The sequence below is a fragment of the Photinus pyralis genome, unplaced genomic scaffold, assembly GCF_008802855.1.
Source record: "Photinus pyralis isolate 1611_PpyrPB1 unplaced genomic scaffold, Ppyr1.3 Ppyr1.4_LG2, whole genome shotgun sequence".
Taxonomy (NCBI): Eukaryota; Metazoa; Arthropoda; class Insecta; order Coleoptera; family Lampyridae; genus Photinus; species Photinus pyralis.
Window position 1 is genome coordinate 16,339,452 of NW_022170403.1, and position 17,097 is coordinate 16,356,548.

At 33.7% G+C, this 17,097-nt stretch overlaps 1 protein-coding gene across 13 annotated transcripts in view; it reads left to right on the top strand.

Moving 5' to 3' along the window:
- Positions 1–17,097, top strand: part of LOC116163485 (PH and SEC7 domain-containing protein 1) — a 94,358-nt gene that overhangs the window by 38,543 nt on the left and 38,718 nt on the right. For 12 of the 13 annotated variants that reach the window (XM_031477434.1, XM_031477436.1, XM_031477423.1 and 9 more), the window contains exon 2: positions 3,953–4,019. Coding sequence is in view for 10 of the 13 variants with exons in the window: in XM_031477423.1 (XP_031333283.1) it covers positions 3,953–4,019 (67 nt within the window). In the remaining 3 variants the exon portion in view is untranslated. Of the gene's footprint in view, positions 1–3,952; positions 4,020–11,531; positions 11,704–17,097 lie in introns of those variants that run through there. The other variant, XM_031477435.1, reaches the window with a different exon arrangement.

The window sequence follows — 17,097 nt, forward strand, 5'->3', positions numbered from 1 at the left end:
TTGGGTACATTTTGTTCTAATATTGAATTATTACACTTCTAAGAGGCATAGGGAATAATCTAGCGAAAGTCCGAACTCGATATAAGTATAACCTAGGGAATGAAGTATGTTGATTTCTATTATATTGAACCCGCAGTTTTTCCTGTTTCCGCTTCACTCGAAGTCCGATAACTGTTGTTCCTGTTGAACCAGCTTTAAGAAAATCAATAGCGTCCATCCTTAATGTCCAAAGTACCCGTACACCACGGACAACAATAAAAAACTATAAGGCTGAGGAGGCTGAGGATTATAAGTTTGTATTTTCATTTTGTTTATCCTTTGACATTTCCTGTACCTAATAGGCTTTGCTGTTGGAAATAAATTATTATTATTTTTTTTTTTATTATTATCCTTAATAATGCAACAATGTTGACAGTGGAAGGTGGAGTATTTATTGAAGATGGATAGTTACTCAAACTGACAGATATATACATTGAAATTTAATTAAAATACTCAAGATTAAGGACACAATTGTTAAAAAATTGTGTGTATGGTGGGTTTTGCCGACTTTTGTTATACGGCACAAACGAGCACAAACGAAGCACAAACGATTGCAATTAAACCCGTCGTTTGTGCTTTAATTTCGTGCGTGAAGTCAGCTGACATTTTGAATTGCCCATAATTTTTGTATGGTTGGTTTTGCTGACTTACTTTATGCGGCACAAACGAGCACAAATGAAGCACAAACGATTGCAATTAAACCCGTCGTTTGTGCTTTAATTTCGTGCGTGAAGTCAGCTGACCATTTTTAATTGCCCATAATTTTTGTATGGTTGGTTTTGCTGACTTTTGTTATACGGCACAAACGAAGCACAAACGATTGCAATTAAACCCGTCGTTTGTGCTTTAATTTCGTGCGTGAAGTCAGCTGACCATTTTGAATTGTCCATAATTTTTGAATGGTTGGTTTTGCTGACTTACTTTATACGGCACAAACGAGCACAAACGAAGCACAAACGATTGCAATTAAACCCGTCGTTTGTGCTTTAATTTCGAGCGTGAAGTCAGCTGACCATTTTGAATTGCCCATAATTTTTGAATGGTTGGTTTTGCTGACTTACTTTATACGGCACAAACGAGCACAAACGAAGCACAAACGATTGCAATTAAACCCGTCGTTTGTGCTTTAATTTCGTGCGTGAAGTCAGCTGCCCATTTTGAATTGCCCATAATTTTTGTATGGTTGGTTTTGCTGACTTACTTTATACGGCACAAACGAGCACAAACGAAGCACAAACGATTGCAATTAAACCCGTCGTTTGTGCTTTAATTTCGTGCGTGAAGTCAGCTGACCATTTTGAATTGCCCATAATTTTTGTATGGTTGGTTTTGCTGACTTTTGTTATACGGCACAAACGAGCACAAACGAAGCACAAACGATTGCAATTAAACCCGTCGTTTGTGCTTTAATTTCGTGCGTGAAGTCAGCTGACCATTTTGAATTGTCCATAATTTTTGAATGGTTGGTTTTGCTGACTTACTTTATACGGCACAAACGAGCACAAACGAAGCACAAACGATTGCAATTAAACCCGTCGTTTGTGCTTTAATTTCGTGCGTGAAGTCAGCTGACCATTTTGAATTGTCCATAATTTTTGAATGGTTGGTTTTGCTGACTTACTTTATACGGCACAAACGAGCACAAACGAAGCACAAACGATTAAACCTAAATCCGTTGTTTGTGCTTTTCATGGTCAGCTCACTTCACGGACCCGTCCGATAGTATTCTTTCGCTAACAAACTGTACCTTACAAGGTTGCAAGGTGACAAAAAAATGATCCCTAAGCGCTTGATTGGTGTTCGTCCGTGTGAGGGACGAGATCTCCGCACTGGGAAGTAGCAGAGAAGATCGTTTTATGAATTTATTTATTAGTGGTGCAAGTCAAGTGAAATGCACCTCACATGCTTGTACCTAAAATCGGTTTTTAAATCTCAATCAAAAGATTTCGTGCGATCTAGGTCCGGCATCTCAAATTAAAACCATTTTAACTCGACTTATTTCAGTTTCATAGGTTCGATTTTTGCTTATTAATGTTAATGATGTTCAAAATTTCGTCGAGATCAAATTTTTCGCGCAGCCGGGAGGTCAGAATTTTTGAATAATTGTTCAAAGTGTGGGTTCTGTCGGTCTAGAAGTATAGATTTCTATTAAATTCAGTTCAATAACCTACAGCCCCGTTTGCGGTTACGATAAAAAATTAAGGACGAGGGTTCTTATCGCTGTTGTACTAATTAAAGGAATACTATTTTTACAAAATACAGCATTCAATCCGTCTCTATTACATGGAAAAGTTATTCTTCATTTGTGTTCTTGCACCAAAAACGAAATTATACTTATTTTTCAAATTGCATTTTATCTTCTTATTGGACTAAATAATTTAGAACATTTTTCGGTCGTTCGGATTTAAAATGGTCGTCGTCCTTTAAAGTACCTATAAAACACCTATAGTTATCTTAATATCTGTAAGAACTAGATTGCTGAACAGTTTCTCAACACGGCTTTTCAATTAGTTTGTTGGTAGTCATCAGCACCTTCTACAATCAAACTAATTCCTATGCTGTTGGAAAATGCAAATAATGAAGGTATTAAAGATTTAATTCGATGTTAAGTTTTATTAAATTGAAAATTCTTTCGTCACTGACTTTTTCTATTAGTAATCAACACATTTATAATGCTACTGTAAAAATAGCTTTAATAAAAATGCATTCATGTGGGGAAGCGCTTCACGAAAACTCTATAACATTAGATAGCCCGACTCATCATCGTTAAAATTCTAAAACGGAATCGTGACATCTGCCAAAAATATACCCCGAATCAATGCAAAGCCGTATTCGAATTTCATTTCAAACTTTATTATCAGGAGTACTTTAAATAATTACAGGGTTGTCAGTAAAAGGAAATCATGTTGTGACATCCTTTTAAAATTGTATTAGGTATGTAATAAAATGCAACGAATGAAAGCGGCGCGGCGCTTTATGTCATCCCATTCAATTTAATAAAAGGAACATTGTCCATATACGTATTATTGAATTATTCGTTTGAACAACCCCTTTGGATCAGATACTTTTTAGTGCAGTATATACAATTGTTTATTAAACATCAATCAATTAAACTACTTAGTACTGCAAAAGAAAATGTTGCCTTTTATTAACCATGCCAGTGATGTAGGAAAAATATGAGGTACAAATCTGTAATAGAAAGTGACTGCGTATACCTAATCTGTGCTATTTTTGATTTGCTTTTGGTTGTCGATTTGTAAAATATGGAATTGAACAAAGAGTTCATTTTTCATTTGCATTTGTTCAGGTTCAGTTACAGAAACATACTTGCTATCATCCAGCTCTAGCTCAGGATCGATCGAAGTCAATTTCTCTTCTTGATGTCCTATTTGCCGAGAGTTATTGCTCAAGCCTGTCACGGAATTTCAACATTTTCTGATTTGGATTAAAAATACGACAGCACTTGCTATTTAATTTAAATTTAGTGGCATTTAAACCTTCACAGAAGCCAATTTTATTTATGTTTAAAATCTAATTGGTAATTGGATAGCTTTATAAGGCAACAATAATAATCCTTTGCGTGAGTGTGTGGTTTATGGATACGTACCTTCTTTAATCTTAACGTTTTGTGCTGAATGTATTTTTAAAATGCACCATGCCCTAGCTAGACGATGCCAGTCGTTTAGGGTTGTGTTAATAATAATAATAATAGTCTTTATTCTTCTTTTGAAAAAAAAGTTAAAAACAAAAAAGAGAGAAGAATCGCAAGGCGAAAGTTCAGATATACAAAAAGAAATCTTCGTATCATAAGGTAAATTGACGGCGACTATCTAAGCAAATCCTGTGGTTAATGTAACAACCCTGAAAGTTTATCCTAGCTTTGGAAATTTAATGAAATTGTCTTTTGTTACAGGTGGAAGTTGGAGACGTAATTTTAAAAATTAATGAAACGGACGTGAATAAATTTAGTACAAAAGAAGGTAGGTAAGAGTTATACAATTTTAGCGTTGACCTTAATTCGGACTTTTTTACCGGTTGGGATACGTAATTACGTTATAATGAGAGCGAATAAATCTCCCTTTTCAAGAGCAGAGCCAAACGCATACGTTTGCCTTCATTTTCTAATTTAATTACGAGGGCGCGCTGAAAAGAAATAACCGACTGTAAAAAATTCACCTGTTCTATTTTTTTATTGCACCACTTCAGCGCCATTCGCAAATCTCTCACCTTTGAGGTCCCATTTTATTGTTAGAGGATGGGGTGAAGTGGAGGGTAGACTGAAAACGTTGGTAAAAGAAACACGCATCTATCGCCCACCATCTTATGATATCAACTGCTTCTTAACTTCTCTTAAATTATATTTTCAAAATCATATCGAAAACTGTGTTGAAATTCTAATCGGAGATATAAATATAGATTTATTAAGCAGTGGAAATCATGTAACAGAATCGTATTTAAATTTGTTGAGTGAATTTTCATTTGTTCCATATATCAACAAGCCTACAAGAATATCTGGTGATTCACAATCATGCATAGACCACATTTTTCTCAAATGTGCAAATAAAAATGTGATTGCTACATCTTTTATTATTACAGATCAAATTACTGATCATTGTCCAATAGCACTAAAGCTACAATTTCAATTAGTCAAAGAAAGATGTCAACACGATAAAATGCTAAAAAGTATTAAAATAACTGACTACTGTAAACTGAACACACTCCTCCAGCAATTTAATTGGGATGTTCTAAAATTATTGCCCATTGAAGAATCGTTTAATCATTTTATAAACGTCTGCAAAAAAATGATTGCTTCTACTACTATTATTAAACACAAAAGAATTAAAAAGAAGAAAGAATGGGCAACAGATGAATTATTACAAGAAATTCTAATAAAACAAGATTTATTCAAACTATACTTAAAAAATAAAAATAATTTAACATACCTGTCATATCAAAAACAAAGAAATAAAGTAAGTAATTTAATAAAATTTCAAAAAATGAAATATTTTCAAAATAATATTGCACATACACAAAATATATCTGAACTATGGGAAGCGACCAAAAAGGCAACTAATATAGAAAAATCAAAAGTCCCTATAAATCGAATAGTTGACGAGAATGGATACGTAGTGAAGGATATGAGTGAAATAGTGGAATTTTTTAATGACTAGGTACTTCGTATCCGTTCCCGAAACGTTAGCTTCTCGTGTCAGTACCTCGGGAACTTACAAAGATACCATCTCTTTTGTTACAAAAACTTTTTCATGGTGTCCAATCATTGATAAAGACGTAGAAAACTCTATAAAAGACTTAAAGGTAAGAGTATCAGGTGGTTATGACAATATTTCTTCGAGTACATTAAAACTTATCGCACATTCCGTCACCCTACCATTATCCACACTATACAATCGTTGTCTTATTGAGGGATATTTTCCTACTGTTTTAAAAAATGGATATACCCTTACATAAAAGTGGTGATAAGACCAAGGTAAGTAATTACAGACCAATTGCACTAACCAGTTTTGTCAAAAATATTTGAAAAAATTATTCACAAACAATTACTGTCTTTCTTCCAAAGATTTGATATTCTTTCAGGATCACAATATGGATTTATGAAAAATAAATCGTCTGAAGATGCGCTGACTGACCTTGTTAAAAAAATTATAACGCCTCTTGATAACTCTGAGTATTGTCTAGCAGTATTCTTAGATCTTGCTAAAGCTTTTGATACAGTGATTCATGACATATTATGTGATAAATTATTTAAATATGGCGTTAGTCTTTCACTTATTAAATCGTATCTTTACAATAGAACACAAGCTGTAAGAATTGATGGGACGATGAGTGCTGAAAAGACTGTAAGGTTTGGAGTTCCTCAAGGATCTATTCTGGGACCTTTACTTTTTATAATATATATAAACGACCTATTGAATTTATCACTGCAAAATGCTAAGTTGTTCTCGTATGCAGACGATACAGTACTCTTTGTCTCGGCAGATTCAAAAAATAGATACAACCTCAGGTCATATGAGCATAATTAAACACTGGCTAGATAACAACATCTTAACGTTAAACTACCAAAAGTCCTCTTACACTGTAGATAATGTAGACAGTTTGCTCATACACGTAAAGGATTGCACAATGAGACAATGTAATTGTGACATAAAAATTAATAAATGTAATACTGTGAAGTATTTGGGGGTCATGTTAGACAGCCGCCTAAGGTGGGATACTCAAATTCAATACCTAACCAACAAATTAAGGAAACTAATATATCTTTTTAAATCTATAAACAGTGTAATGAGTGTCGCTTCCAAGAAAATTATTTATTACGGCGTATGTCAATCTATAATATCGTATGGGATATTAACATGGAGGTCAACACCAGATGTTTACATGAGTCGTTTGTTTATTGTCCAAAAACTAATTTTAAAAATATTATTTCGAAAACCGTTAATGCTATCATCAGAACAACTCTTTAAAGAAACTAAGTTGTATTCTATTTATCATCTTTACATACTCACCTTATTAAAATACATCTACAAAAGCAAGTCTACACTGCTTAATGTTCCTACTCACAACTACACTACAAGATTCAAAACTTTAAGTTTATCTTACAATATAACAGTTAACAAACAAATTGCACAAAAAACTTCACTTTTCATGTAATCAAGGTCTATAGGTAACCATTTTCAACTAAAGTACAATATCTCCTCGTTTTTTATTCTATCGAATAAATCATTTTTGAAAAATGTAAAAAAAATTTGTGCTTCAATGAGTATACAAGAGGTTCGAAACATTCTTTTAGTTCAAATTTAATTTAACTATTAGTCCTTTGTTACTTATCATCTTTCCCTTTATTTTATTTATTTTTATTTTTAGCTTATTTTTATTTTATTTCTTAGTTTTTTTTTAAATTTTATTTTTCTTTTTTTTTTTTAAATTCTATTATCAAGTTATTCACCTTGCATCTGACAAAAGATATTAACAAGTTTTTAAACTTAGATATCTGCTGCAGGTATGAATTCAGTGTTGGTATGTTTTTTTTCTCTTTTCTTTTTAGTGTCCAATGTACCCATGTTTGTGTGAATGAAACTCCGTAGATTTTATACATTTATTTGTAGTGTAATAATTTTTAAGTTTAAAGTGAAAAATATTTTGTTTTTTGTTTTTTATGTACAAATAAATGGCTTATTATTATTATTTATTATTATTCCCCTTGCTTTATGAACTGGGTGATAAAGTAGATATTTGTTTGATGGTTTGTCAAGAACAACAAATTCAACATGCGCCTGGAAGAACTTTGAACTTTCCGTGTTCATTTTTTGTTGTTTTATATAAGCGGCGATGATCATCTAAAATCCACTTTTCATTTTTATTATAATACAGGATGATGCATTGAAGAGCCGGAACAAAGTTCACAAAGTCTTGCCCATAAAATTTTATTTATTTTTGGGTAGTCATTAAAATGATTTCCGACAAACGTTCAGTTTTCTCATTTTATTTTATCTTTTAAATCACTCTTGCTAATAGACCGAGAGATAACTAAAGATTTTGAGAAATGATTAGTAAACGTCTGCCACCGCAATTTTCTATTTACGTATATTAGAACTAGCGTATAAACGTGTGTCATACGACTGTTGCGCAGTCCAACCTATTTTTATGTAATTTTTCAAATTTTGACAACACAATAAACAAAAGTTTATGATAAACGTCTGCCGTTAATACATGTTATTAATACATTTGATATTTCATATTCACAGGCGTTTACCAATCAAACTTTTTTTAGGAATTTTTGAAAATTACATGATGTATGCTACCAAGCGAATAGACAACCAAAAATGTACTGTGAGTGTGACAGCACCCTATTATTTCCAGTATTTTAAAATGGTACACGTTTATTAATACGCACAATTATACAAATTCCCGGTACGTTTTGAAGAGAATTTATAACACTGGTGTTTTCTCCACTGGTAAGACTAGATGGCGGCCGGCTACGGATGGAGAGCGATAATCGATAATATAACACACAGTGTACTTCGCTCAATTTTGGTGAAATTATTAGGGCAGTTGTATTTATTTCGAAATAAGGAACGATGAACATTTTAACATGATACAATTACAACAAATTCTAACAACACTAATAATGTGTAGATCACCCACTGTTTCTTGTCATCTACCTACTGGACATATTGGAATACTGGAAATTGGCGAAGTAATGCTAACCTATGATATAATAACTGCCCTAATATTCTAAACGAGACCTTTGAAGAAGATCATAAACTGTTTGCAGGTGGTTGTAGAGCACTTAGCCACCGACACATATCCTACACGTGTTCAATTGGCGATCCGACGAACGGGAAGGCCATGGAAGCATTATTATAATTAGTGATTATTACTTTATATCATGTTGAAATTTTCATCGTTTCTTATTTCGAAATAAAATAAACTGCCCTAATAATTTCACCAAAATTAAGCTTAGTAGAATTGGTGTTCAGGTACAGTATACAGGCTGATTCAAATTCGAGGGCCAAATGCAGTTTTGAAACTGAAAAAATTCCAACTACTTTCGGACATATCCGGAAAAAAACGAAATTTTGTAAAATCGTTTTTATTTTTTTACTGAAGTTATTTAAAAAGATATTTCGAAATAAGTTAAACATTTTATGGCCACTTTTTCCCCCCGACAAGATGTTAGTTTTAGATTTTAAATCCCACGTTTCGCCTCCGGTTGACCATCATCAGCTTGGTTTTTTCTTATGGAATTCATTTTTACCTTTTGTATCATTTGATAGAGAATTTTTTTTCGAAAAAATCATAATTTTTTAATATTGTTAAAATATCTTGTTTTTTGCCTTAGAAAACTATGTCTCGGGTAGTGTATATACGTAGTTTCTTGCGTTTTTACGAATTAATAGCGCTATTTCGTATTAAAAAAAATTGGACCACCCTGTACAAAAAATGTTTTAACACACAATTCTGAAGGGAATTACAAACATGAAGTTTGGAAGCTTCTGCAAGCATTTGAAACAATAAGTTGGAGATTGAAGAGCGCACAACAATAAGAAGAAAATAATATACCTAAAGCAAAAGTGTGGAATAGGAAATTTCAAACTTTCATATTTTCAAAAGTTGAAAGGTGCGAAAAGATCCCAAATGAAATTTCAATGGAAGTTTACGGAACTAGTATTGGAAATTTCAAACTTTCAACCTATTTTTGGGTCACTTTGGGGGAGAGGACGCAGAAAAATTTACTTCTATGTTGAAACATAAGACTTATTTGTCACTTTAAATTTCAACTTAAAATCCTTAAAAATTTGGGGGTTGAAGGTTGTACAAGACGTCATCCACTGCAGAGGTCCTGAAAAGGAATTTCAAACTTCATTACAACACGAATGCTGTTGAGTGTTGATACCTCCATACTTGAGAGTTTTCGAGGAGAGATTCTAGTTTGAATGGCTATATAGGAGAACGTGATACCAATATTGAGATGTTCCTCAAAGTAGCATTAATTATTTAAGTATTTTCGAAAACTGCACTCGTCTGTCTCAAGATGTATTGCTCAGGGATTAGTTTTCCAAATTCAAAACACCTATCATTAATTATTATAACATAACTTATTCATATCCAGATTATCTTGTGGATACACGCACATTTTCCATATCTACATTTCCCTTTGCGGAAAAAGGATAACTAACAACCGCAATAACTTTGTACCTACGTTAATTTATTACCGCGTTTACCACAGTAATTAATATTTCTAATTTCCGCACCAAACACAGAAAGTTACGTTTGGGTTTTATTTGTTTCCCAGCCGTTTTGGATTAATTGAATTACGCCCATTTTTCACATCTTCGCAGCAACCGAAGCGAGTAGGAAGCAATCATAATCGTAAATGAACGATTTCATCGAAGCACAATAATGGCAACTGTACCTTTGCAATTTCCTATAAAATTTGAGAGATACTATAATATTTAATGAAAGTGTGCGAAATTGCGGTTCCGGTAATTTCAGTTTTTCTTTTTAGGGCATTTTTGAAAAAAACCACCGTCCAATTTAATTTAAACAAAATGCTTACTTTAGAGATGAAGGGCCAAATTGTAAATTGGAACAAAATGAGAACAGTTTTAGATGGGTTCGGGACTTATTTGCAATAGATTAAATTAGTAAAATACAAGATGCACATCACCTACAAATAATTGAAGGTTGGTTCACAATGAATTGTGGGATCAGCGCGTGCCCTGTGAAGTCAAGTTATTGTAGGTGTAAGAAAAATTTATCCTAAAGTCAATGTGTGCATGCGCAATGTTCACTTTCTTATTTATAGAAATTTTAACCATAGATGCTTCTAGTAACGACAAACTTCGCATATAATAACATTTAAATGTACCCGTGTGCAGACTGTGCAATGTCAATTTTCTTATATATAGAGACGTTTTTGCTAGCGTCTATGACATTTTAACCATAACTGGTTCTAGTAAAAACAAACGTGTGTCGGTTTCTCAGGTTTTGTCAGGGGGTTTCGAAATAAAAACGGTTATGTAAGTAATAAAATGCAAATTCCATTTAAAAAATTTGAAAATTCGAATGCTTACAGAAGTTATCAAAAAGTGGCAATAATTTCAAAAAAATAAATATCGCTACTATGAAAAAAGTTTAGTATGAAAGTTTCTGATTTCGATCGGATAACTCAAGAATAATCTTAAAATGACGGTTACTGACATGAATTTTTGGATAGTTACAGAATTTAAAAAAAATTGTTTTAACGATCAAAGATAAGCTATGATTAGCCAAAAATACCAGCAAAATTCATTAGTTTGATGATTGAGTTGAGTGTTTTAACAAGAATTGTAAAGGAAATTGTAGTTTTGGTTGATATTCAATCCTAGTCACAGCACGTTACGAGTAAAAATGGTCGGTATTTCTGAAATTAGCTATCTAAATGCCAAAGTAACAACTTTGTAGTTTTGATGTTGGATATCGTTATCCACAATTTTTTACTCCTTCCTCCCCTTTTAAATTGTGAACAACGATATTTACCTGCTAGAAAATTGTTATTTTAACATTTATGTAATTGCATCATAGTTATAGTAGATCAAAGCACAAATATTAGATTTTTTATACAGAGAATCTAATTTTTTTTGGTTTTAGTCTTTTTACGTAAAATGCGTCTGTGCATAGTGCGTGGGTCGGATTACAGCAAAATATGTACTTGGCGCTTATTTAACCCGTCATAGAAAACCGGAAAACAATAGATGATAACCAGATATCCCAGTAGTAAAGAATATGGAATAATGTAACACATTTTATATTAACAACTGCAACCGTTTTGCTTTAAAACTTGAATTTGCAATAAATACGTTATTTAATCCGTTTATATTATATATCTCTCTCGAGAAATAAAATCTCCTGCGGTTTGGAACAGACATAAAGAATTTTAGTATGTATCCAAGCCGTGTGTGCGAATAAACATTGTTGGATTTTTATGCAAAACAATTTTGCCTTTTTAATGGTCTTTACGTAATAACTTTCATTGACGTGGGAGGTACAATGGAGTGAATTATTAAGTGGTCGCCTTGTATGATTTGTCATCGTCCTGTTGAAATAAATAATTTTGTGAAATTCCTGTCATATTTTTGATTCTACTCCCAGGCTGTAGTGATGGTAAGCTTTATTTTTTATTATTAATTTACTACGTTGTTTGGACAAAGATACAATTCGAAATTGGCACTTCCACATCGACCTTTGATAATATTACGTTTTTACGCTTTCATTTTGTTTTATGAAAGCGTGTGTTCGTGAAAAACCAACTTTCCAGCTAGCCTCAAGCAGAAACTATTGGAAACGTTACGAAATTAACTTTACGGCAGCAAAGTTTCTGTTTAATGCTTTATGTGCAAATGTCAAAGTTAACTTTTGCTTTTTGCTTATTGAAATTTTCGGTTGCTTAACTTTTCATGCCGCTCTGACCTAATGATATGTCCATTAGCATTACGTTCGCTCGCAGAACTTCTCATCAATCTCATAATTTCGGAAGTTTTGAATTTGAATCATTTTTACGGTATCTTTTCCCTGTGAATTCTTTCCGTCCAGTCTTTCACACAGTAAGACTGAAAGTTGCTTTTGTAATTCACGCTAGTACGCTGTATTACGTGTTTTTCACCACTTAAAAATTGAATAGGGGGTAGTTACCAATCTGGGTGGGTAGAAAGATTAGGTAAGATCAACATAATTCCTACACATTGTTGTGTGGTTACTAACTCGAAATTATTTCTATTTGCATGAATTAATCTTATACTTAAATGTAAGAGTCTTATAGAACACCCTGTATTCCAAATTCCATCCTTAACCTTTCCTACGGCTACGAGTGCCATTGTAGATATGTTTAATATTATCATGTTATTAAGAAACACTCTGTATATTGCCTATACTTTTGCAAAATGTTCAATATCACCACAAATGAGTTTAAAACGAGGTTTAAAAGGAACAGAAATTTCAAGATTCAAGGTTTTTACTGTTCGAGATGTGACAGTGTGATTCATGAACTCGAGTGCTTTAAAGTATCAAGAATAAAAAAATTAGAAAATCGGTCGACATGACGTCATACTCACTCGCACGAAAATCACACGTTTAAGAATGGGACCCTTATGCCGCATTTACACGAGAACCATGGATGCCAGTTAGGTACGATCCAGTCCTGTCGAAAAATGTCGCACCAGTCTACTGGCTTCAAGAGTAGTGGCGGTTAACATTAGATTAGTGCACTGTTGTGTAACAATGGCACCTAAAAAGTGGGGAATGAAATTCGTCGAATAGTCCAAGGGGAAAGAGACTTTACGTAACCAATTCAATTGTGTAATTGAGATTTTTTTTTATTTAAAGAAACGATGCGCAGCTGCTAAGGCTATATGCATCTGTATACAATATTTTAGAAAAATTTAAATATATACATCAATAAATATGTACATATACTGAGACTACTATTCACTTCACTGGATATGATTACATATTGTGCCTCGTATTGTGCAGACCAAATAATTAATAAGTTTTTGTATAGAGTTCTGTTTATCTGGAAGAGATTCTTTCAGGCACATCGGGATAGCAAACGATGCTCTTTGTTGTACATATTTTTGGCAGTGTAATATGACATGTTCTACAGTTAAAAGTTGGTCGCATGTTTGGCACATCGGAGGTTGTGCTTTCTTCAGTAGATAGCTGTGCGTTAGTTTGCTATGTCCAATTCTTAGTCGAGCTATGGCTATCTCGTGTAAACGTTTCGGCAATGTTGGCATGTCCCGGAATCCAGCACAGTTTTAATGGGAAATTGGTTAGGGTCAGTAGAGTTCTGATTTGGGTAACTAGTGGGTTTTGGGAATGGGTATATTTAATAGCTTCGATTGCACTCAGTGAGCTTGTGAAAATGACGGTAGGAATATTGTAAGGTTGGTTTGTTAGTATATTCAAGCTCTGGAGTATAGCATACAATTCAGCAGAAAAATTTGTGTATTCGGATGGAAGTTTATACCTGTGGCATGTATTGTGTATCAAGACAGCGCATCCAACCCGTTCTTTTATTTTCGATCCATCGGTATATACATATAGGCAATTTTGATTTTGTTGTAATATATTTTTATATTCATTATAGTATATCCTTCTTGGAGTGGTATTTTTGGGGTACTTTTCCAGTTCATTGATGGTACTAATAGGTTTTTGAGTCCAGGGTGGATAGATCTTCGACGGTATCATTACTTTAGTATTTATATCTTGTATGTGTTTCTTAGGGAAGAATGGTCTTGAGGATTTGGGGTATCTATTATATAGATTTAAGTTTAGGGGATTTTTCATTTTAGAGTGGTTTGGATTAGTCTGTTGTGATAGGATTTTTACAGCAAACTTTATTCCAATCATTTTTCGACGGATATGCAATGGAGGTTCTCCTAGCTCAGCATACAGGCTTGCAATGGGGCTGGTTCTGTAGGCACCAATGATGAGTCTTATGGCAGTATTATTTAGAGTATTAAGCTTGTTTAAATCCGTTTGTCTCGCTGAATCATATAAATGACTACCATAATCTATTATAGATCGTATTGTGGCTTTATACAACATATGAAGCGTTTTCCTATCAGCACCCCAACTCTGTTTTGATACAGATTTCAATATGTTAATCCTGGGTAAACATTTTGTGGTTATATGATTTATGTGTGCTTTCCAACTAAGTTTGCTATCAATAAACATTCCCAGGTATCTAACTTCGCTTACTTGTTTGATATTGCTACTTCCCAATTTTAAATTTATGTTTAATGGCTCATTCGGGGTTTTGCTAAATATTAGAAATACAATTGGGGATTGTAGTTTTCGGCCGATGTGTTTCGCTCAAAACTTTTAGCTAATTCTTCTGCTATTTTTGTATTGGATGTTATTAATTGGTTCGACAATTTTAACGCTGTTACGTCTTTTGGTGTATATTTTCTGTTTATTTTATTGTATGTGTGCCAGATTTCTTTGATTGGGGTGGATGTTGTAAGAGTAGAGACAAAGTTTTCCCATGTTTTCTTTTTACTTTCGATAATTTTTTTCCTCGCAAGAGCTCTGCATTTTTTGAATTCTATCAAATTATCCAGCGATTTTTGATTTATATATTTTCGAAACGCCTTCTTCCTATTTTTAATTAATATTTGGATATCGTTGCTCCACCATGGTACTTGATTTTGCGCGTTTACGTTTTTCTTTTTTGGTATTGATAGCTTTGCAGCTCTATTTTTTACCCTGTAGAAATTGTTTATGTTGTGTTGTACGTTATCTTGATTGCTTAGAAAAACTGCATTAGCTTTCTAGACGTCCCAATTTGCTCTTTTGAAATTCCAAGTAGTTTGTTGATACTAGCAATATTCGTGATAACAGGGAAGTGATCACTAAAACACAAATCATCGTAAACTTCCCATTTGAGTTCTGAAGCTAAAGTTCGACTAGCTAAAGTCAGATCTATTGCTGATTGCGTTCCTGTAGCGAGATGCACATGGGTAGCAGCTCCATTATTGAGTATGCATGTATGGGTATCATATTGAAGAAATTGCTGTGCCATCTTCCCCTTTTGGTTTATAGGTACATGTGTTTCCCCAGTTTGTGTGTTGTGCATTCATGTCCCCTAAAATCAAGTATGGTTTAGGGAGTTGATTTATTATATGTTCAAGTTTGTCCAACGTTAAGTTCTCACGCGGCGGGATATAGATATTGCAAATTGTTATATATCTACGAGAGTTGAAAATTTGAAGGGCTACAGCTTAATTATACACCGCCTGAATCTTTTGTCACCGTCCACTCTTTCTTTTTTTCCAACGGGCACATCACAAGGTTTAGTGATAAAATCGTGACATAATTGATGAAACACTATATTTATGTCCTCACGGGGCACTGATGAATCACGCTCGTCCATGGTTCCGGGCCGACTGGACATTCTGACTGGGTCCATTGAACTGGCTTCTTGTAAGCGTTAATTCACTAGACTGGCTAAGCCAGCTATTGCCCTACTTACATGACCTTCTGTAAACGCGGCTGTAGTCTCGTATGTGATTCCTTTCAAGAAACAGAGAGGCAAAGAAGCAAAATAACTAAAGTACTCAATTATTTTTATTTTGGATAATTTTTAGCTTCCTAGCATGTGCTAGGTAGCTATTGCGATAGCCGTTTTTTGAACATTTCAAAATTTCATCAAATGTCGACGTTTTAGACCATTTTAAGCAACTTTTAAAGAATAAAATTTTTTTCCGTCTGTATGTACGTACGGTACGTACGTACGTTTGTTGGCAATTTTCTGAGAAAACGGCTCGACGGGTTTTGTTGAAATTTTGTATATATGTTTTAGGCATACCGAACAGAAAAATAACGGGCCGGATTTTTGAAAAAAAATTTTGCATATGTGCAAAACGCAACGATCTTGTTTCTGAAGCAATTTAAACGAAATTTCTATGGTAAGTCCCTTTAATAAAAGCAAACAAAATTCATGCGCAAAAATCGTGTTGCGCAAAAATCGTGTTGCGCATGCGCAGAAATGAAATTTTCTTATTTATGGAACAATTAAAACGAAATTTGGATGGTAGGTCCTCCTAATAAAAGAAAACAAAATGCATGCGCAAAAAATCGAGTTGCGCATGTGCAACATCCAACTTTCTTATTTATGGAGCAATTTTAACGAAAATTGGATGGTAGGTCCCTCTAATAAAAGCAAACAAAATGCATGCGCAAAAATCGTGTTGCGCATGCGCAGAAATGCAACTTTCTTATTTATGGAACAATTTTAACGAAATTTAGATGGTAGGTCCTTTTAATAAAAGCTAACAAAATGCATGCGCAAAAAATAGTGTTGCGCATGTGCAACATCCAACTTTCTTATTTATGGAGCAATTTTAACGAAATTTGGATGGTAGGTCCCTCTAATAAAAGCAAACAAAATGCTGACGGTTTTCTCTTCATAACATGAGCTAGGTACAATGCGAAATTTCATCAAATGTTGACGTTTTAGATTATTTTAAGCAACTTTTAAAGAATAAATTTTTCCCGTCTGTAAGTGCGTACATATGTTGGCAATTTTTGGTTTCAGCTAGGAAGCTATTCTGTCAAGAATTTGACACCTGGTTTTAGTGGCAACTTTAGGTATGATTCAAGGCGTTAGGGCGCGTTCAATTTTTGCGAAACAGATATGTATCATTTTCCGATGATCGCCAACGACGGTACCATACCGGAAGTGTAATTTTTATACTTCTACTCAGTTGCCATTAATAACGGCAGTAAAAGTACCTACTCATAACTTTTGAATTTTAATCAATCGAATTTTTTAATACCGTGTGTTCTATTACAATGGGTCGTATGAATAAAAGTAAGCAAATGCTTATACTTGCAATATTCAAAGTAAATACTCGTAACTGCCCCTTCATACTGGTCTGTTTAGCATGGTTTAGCAGCGCTGCACTGCGTCCTGTCCTTCTGCTTAGAAGCGCTGCTAAGTCGCCCAGTGCGAAGGTGCACTTACGAGTAATTACTTTGAATTTTGCAAGTATAAGC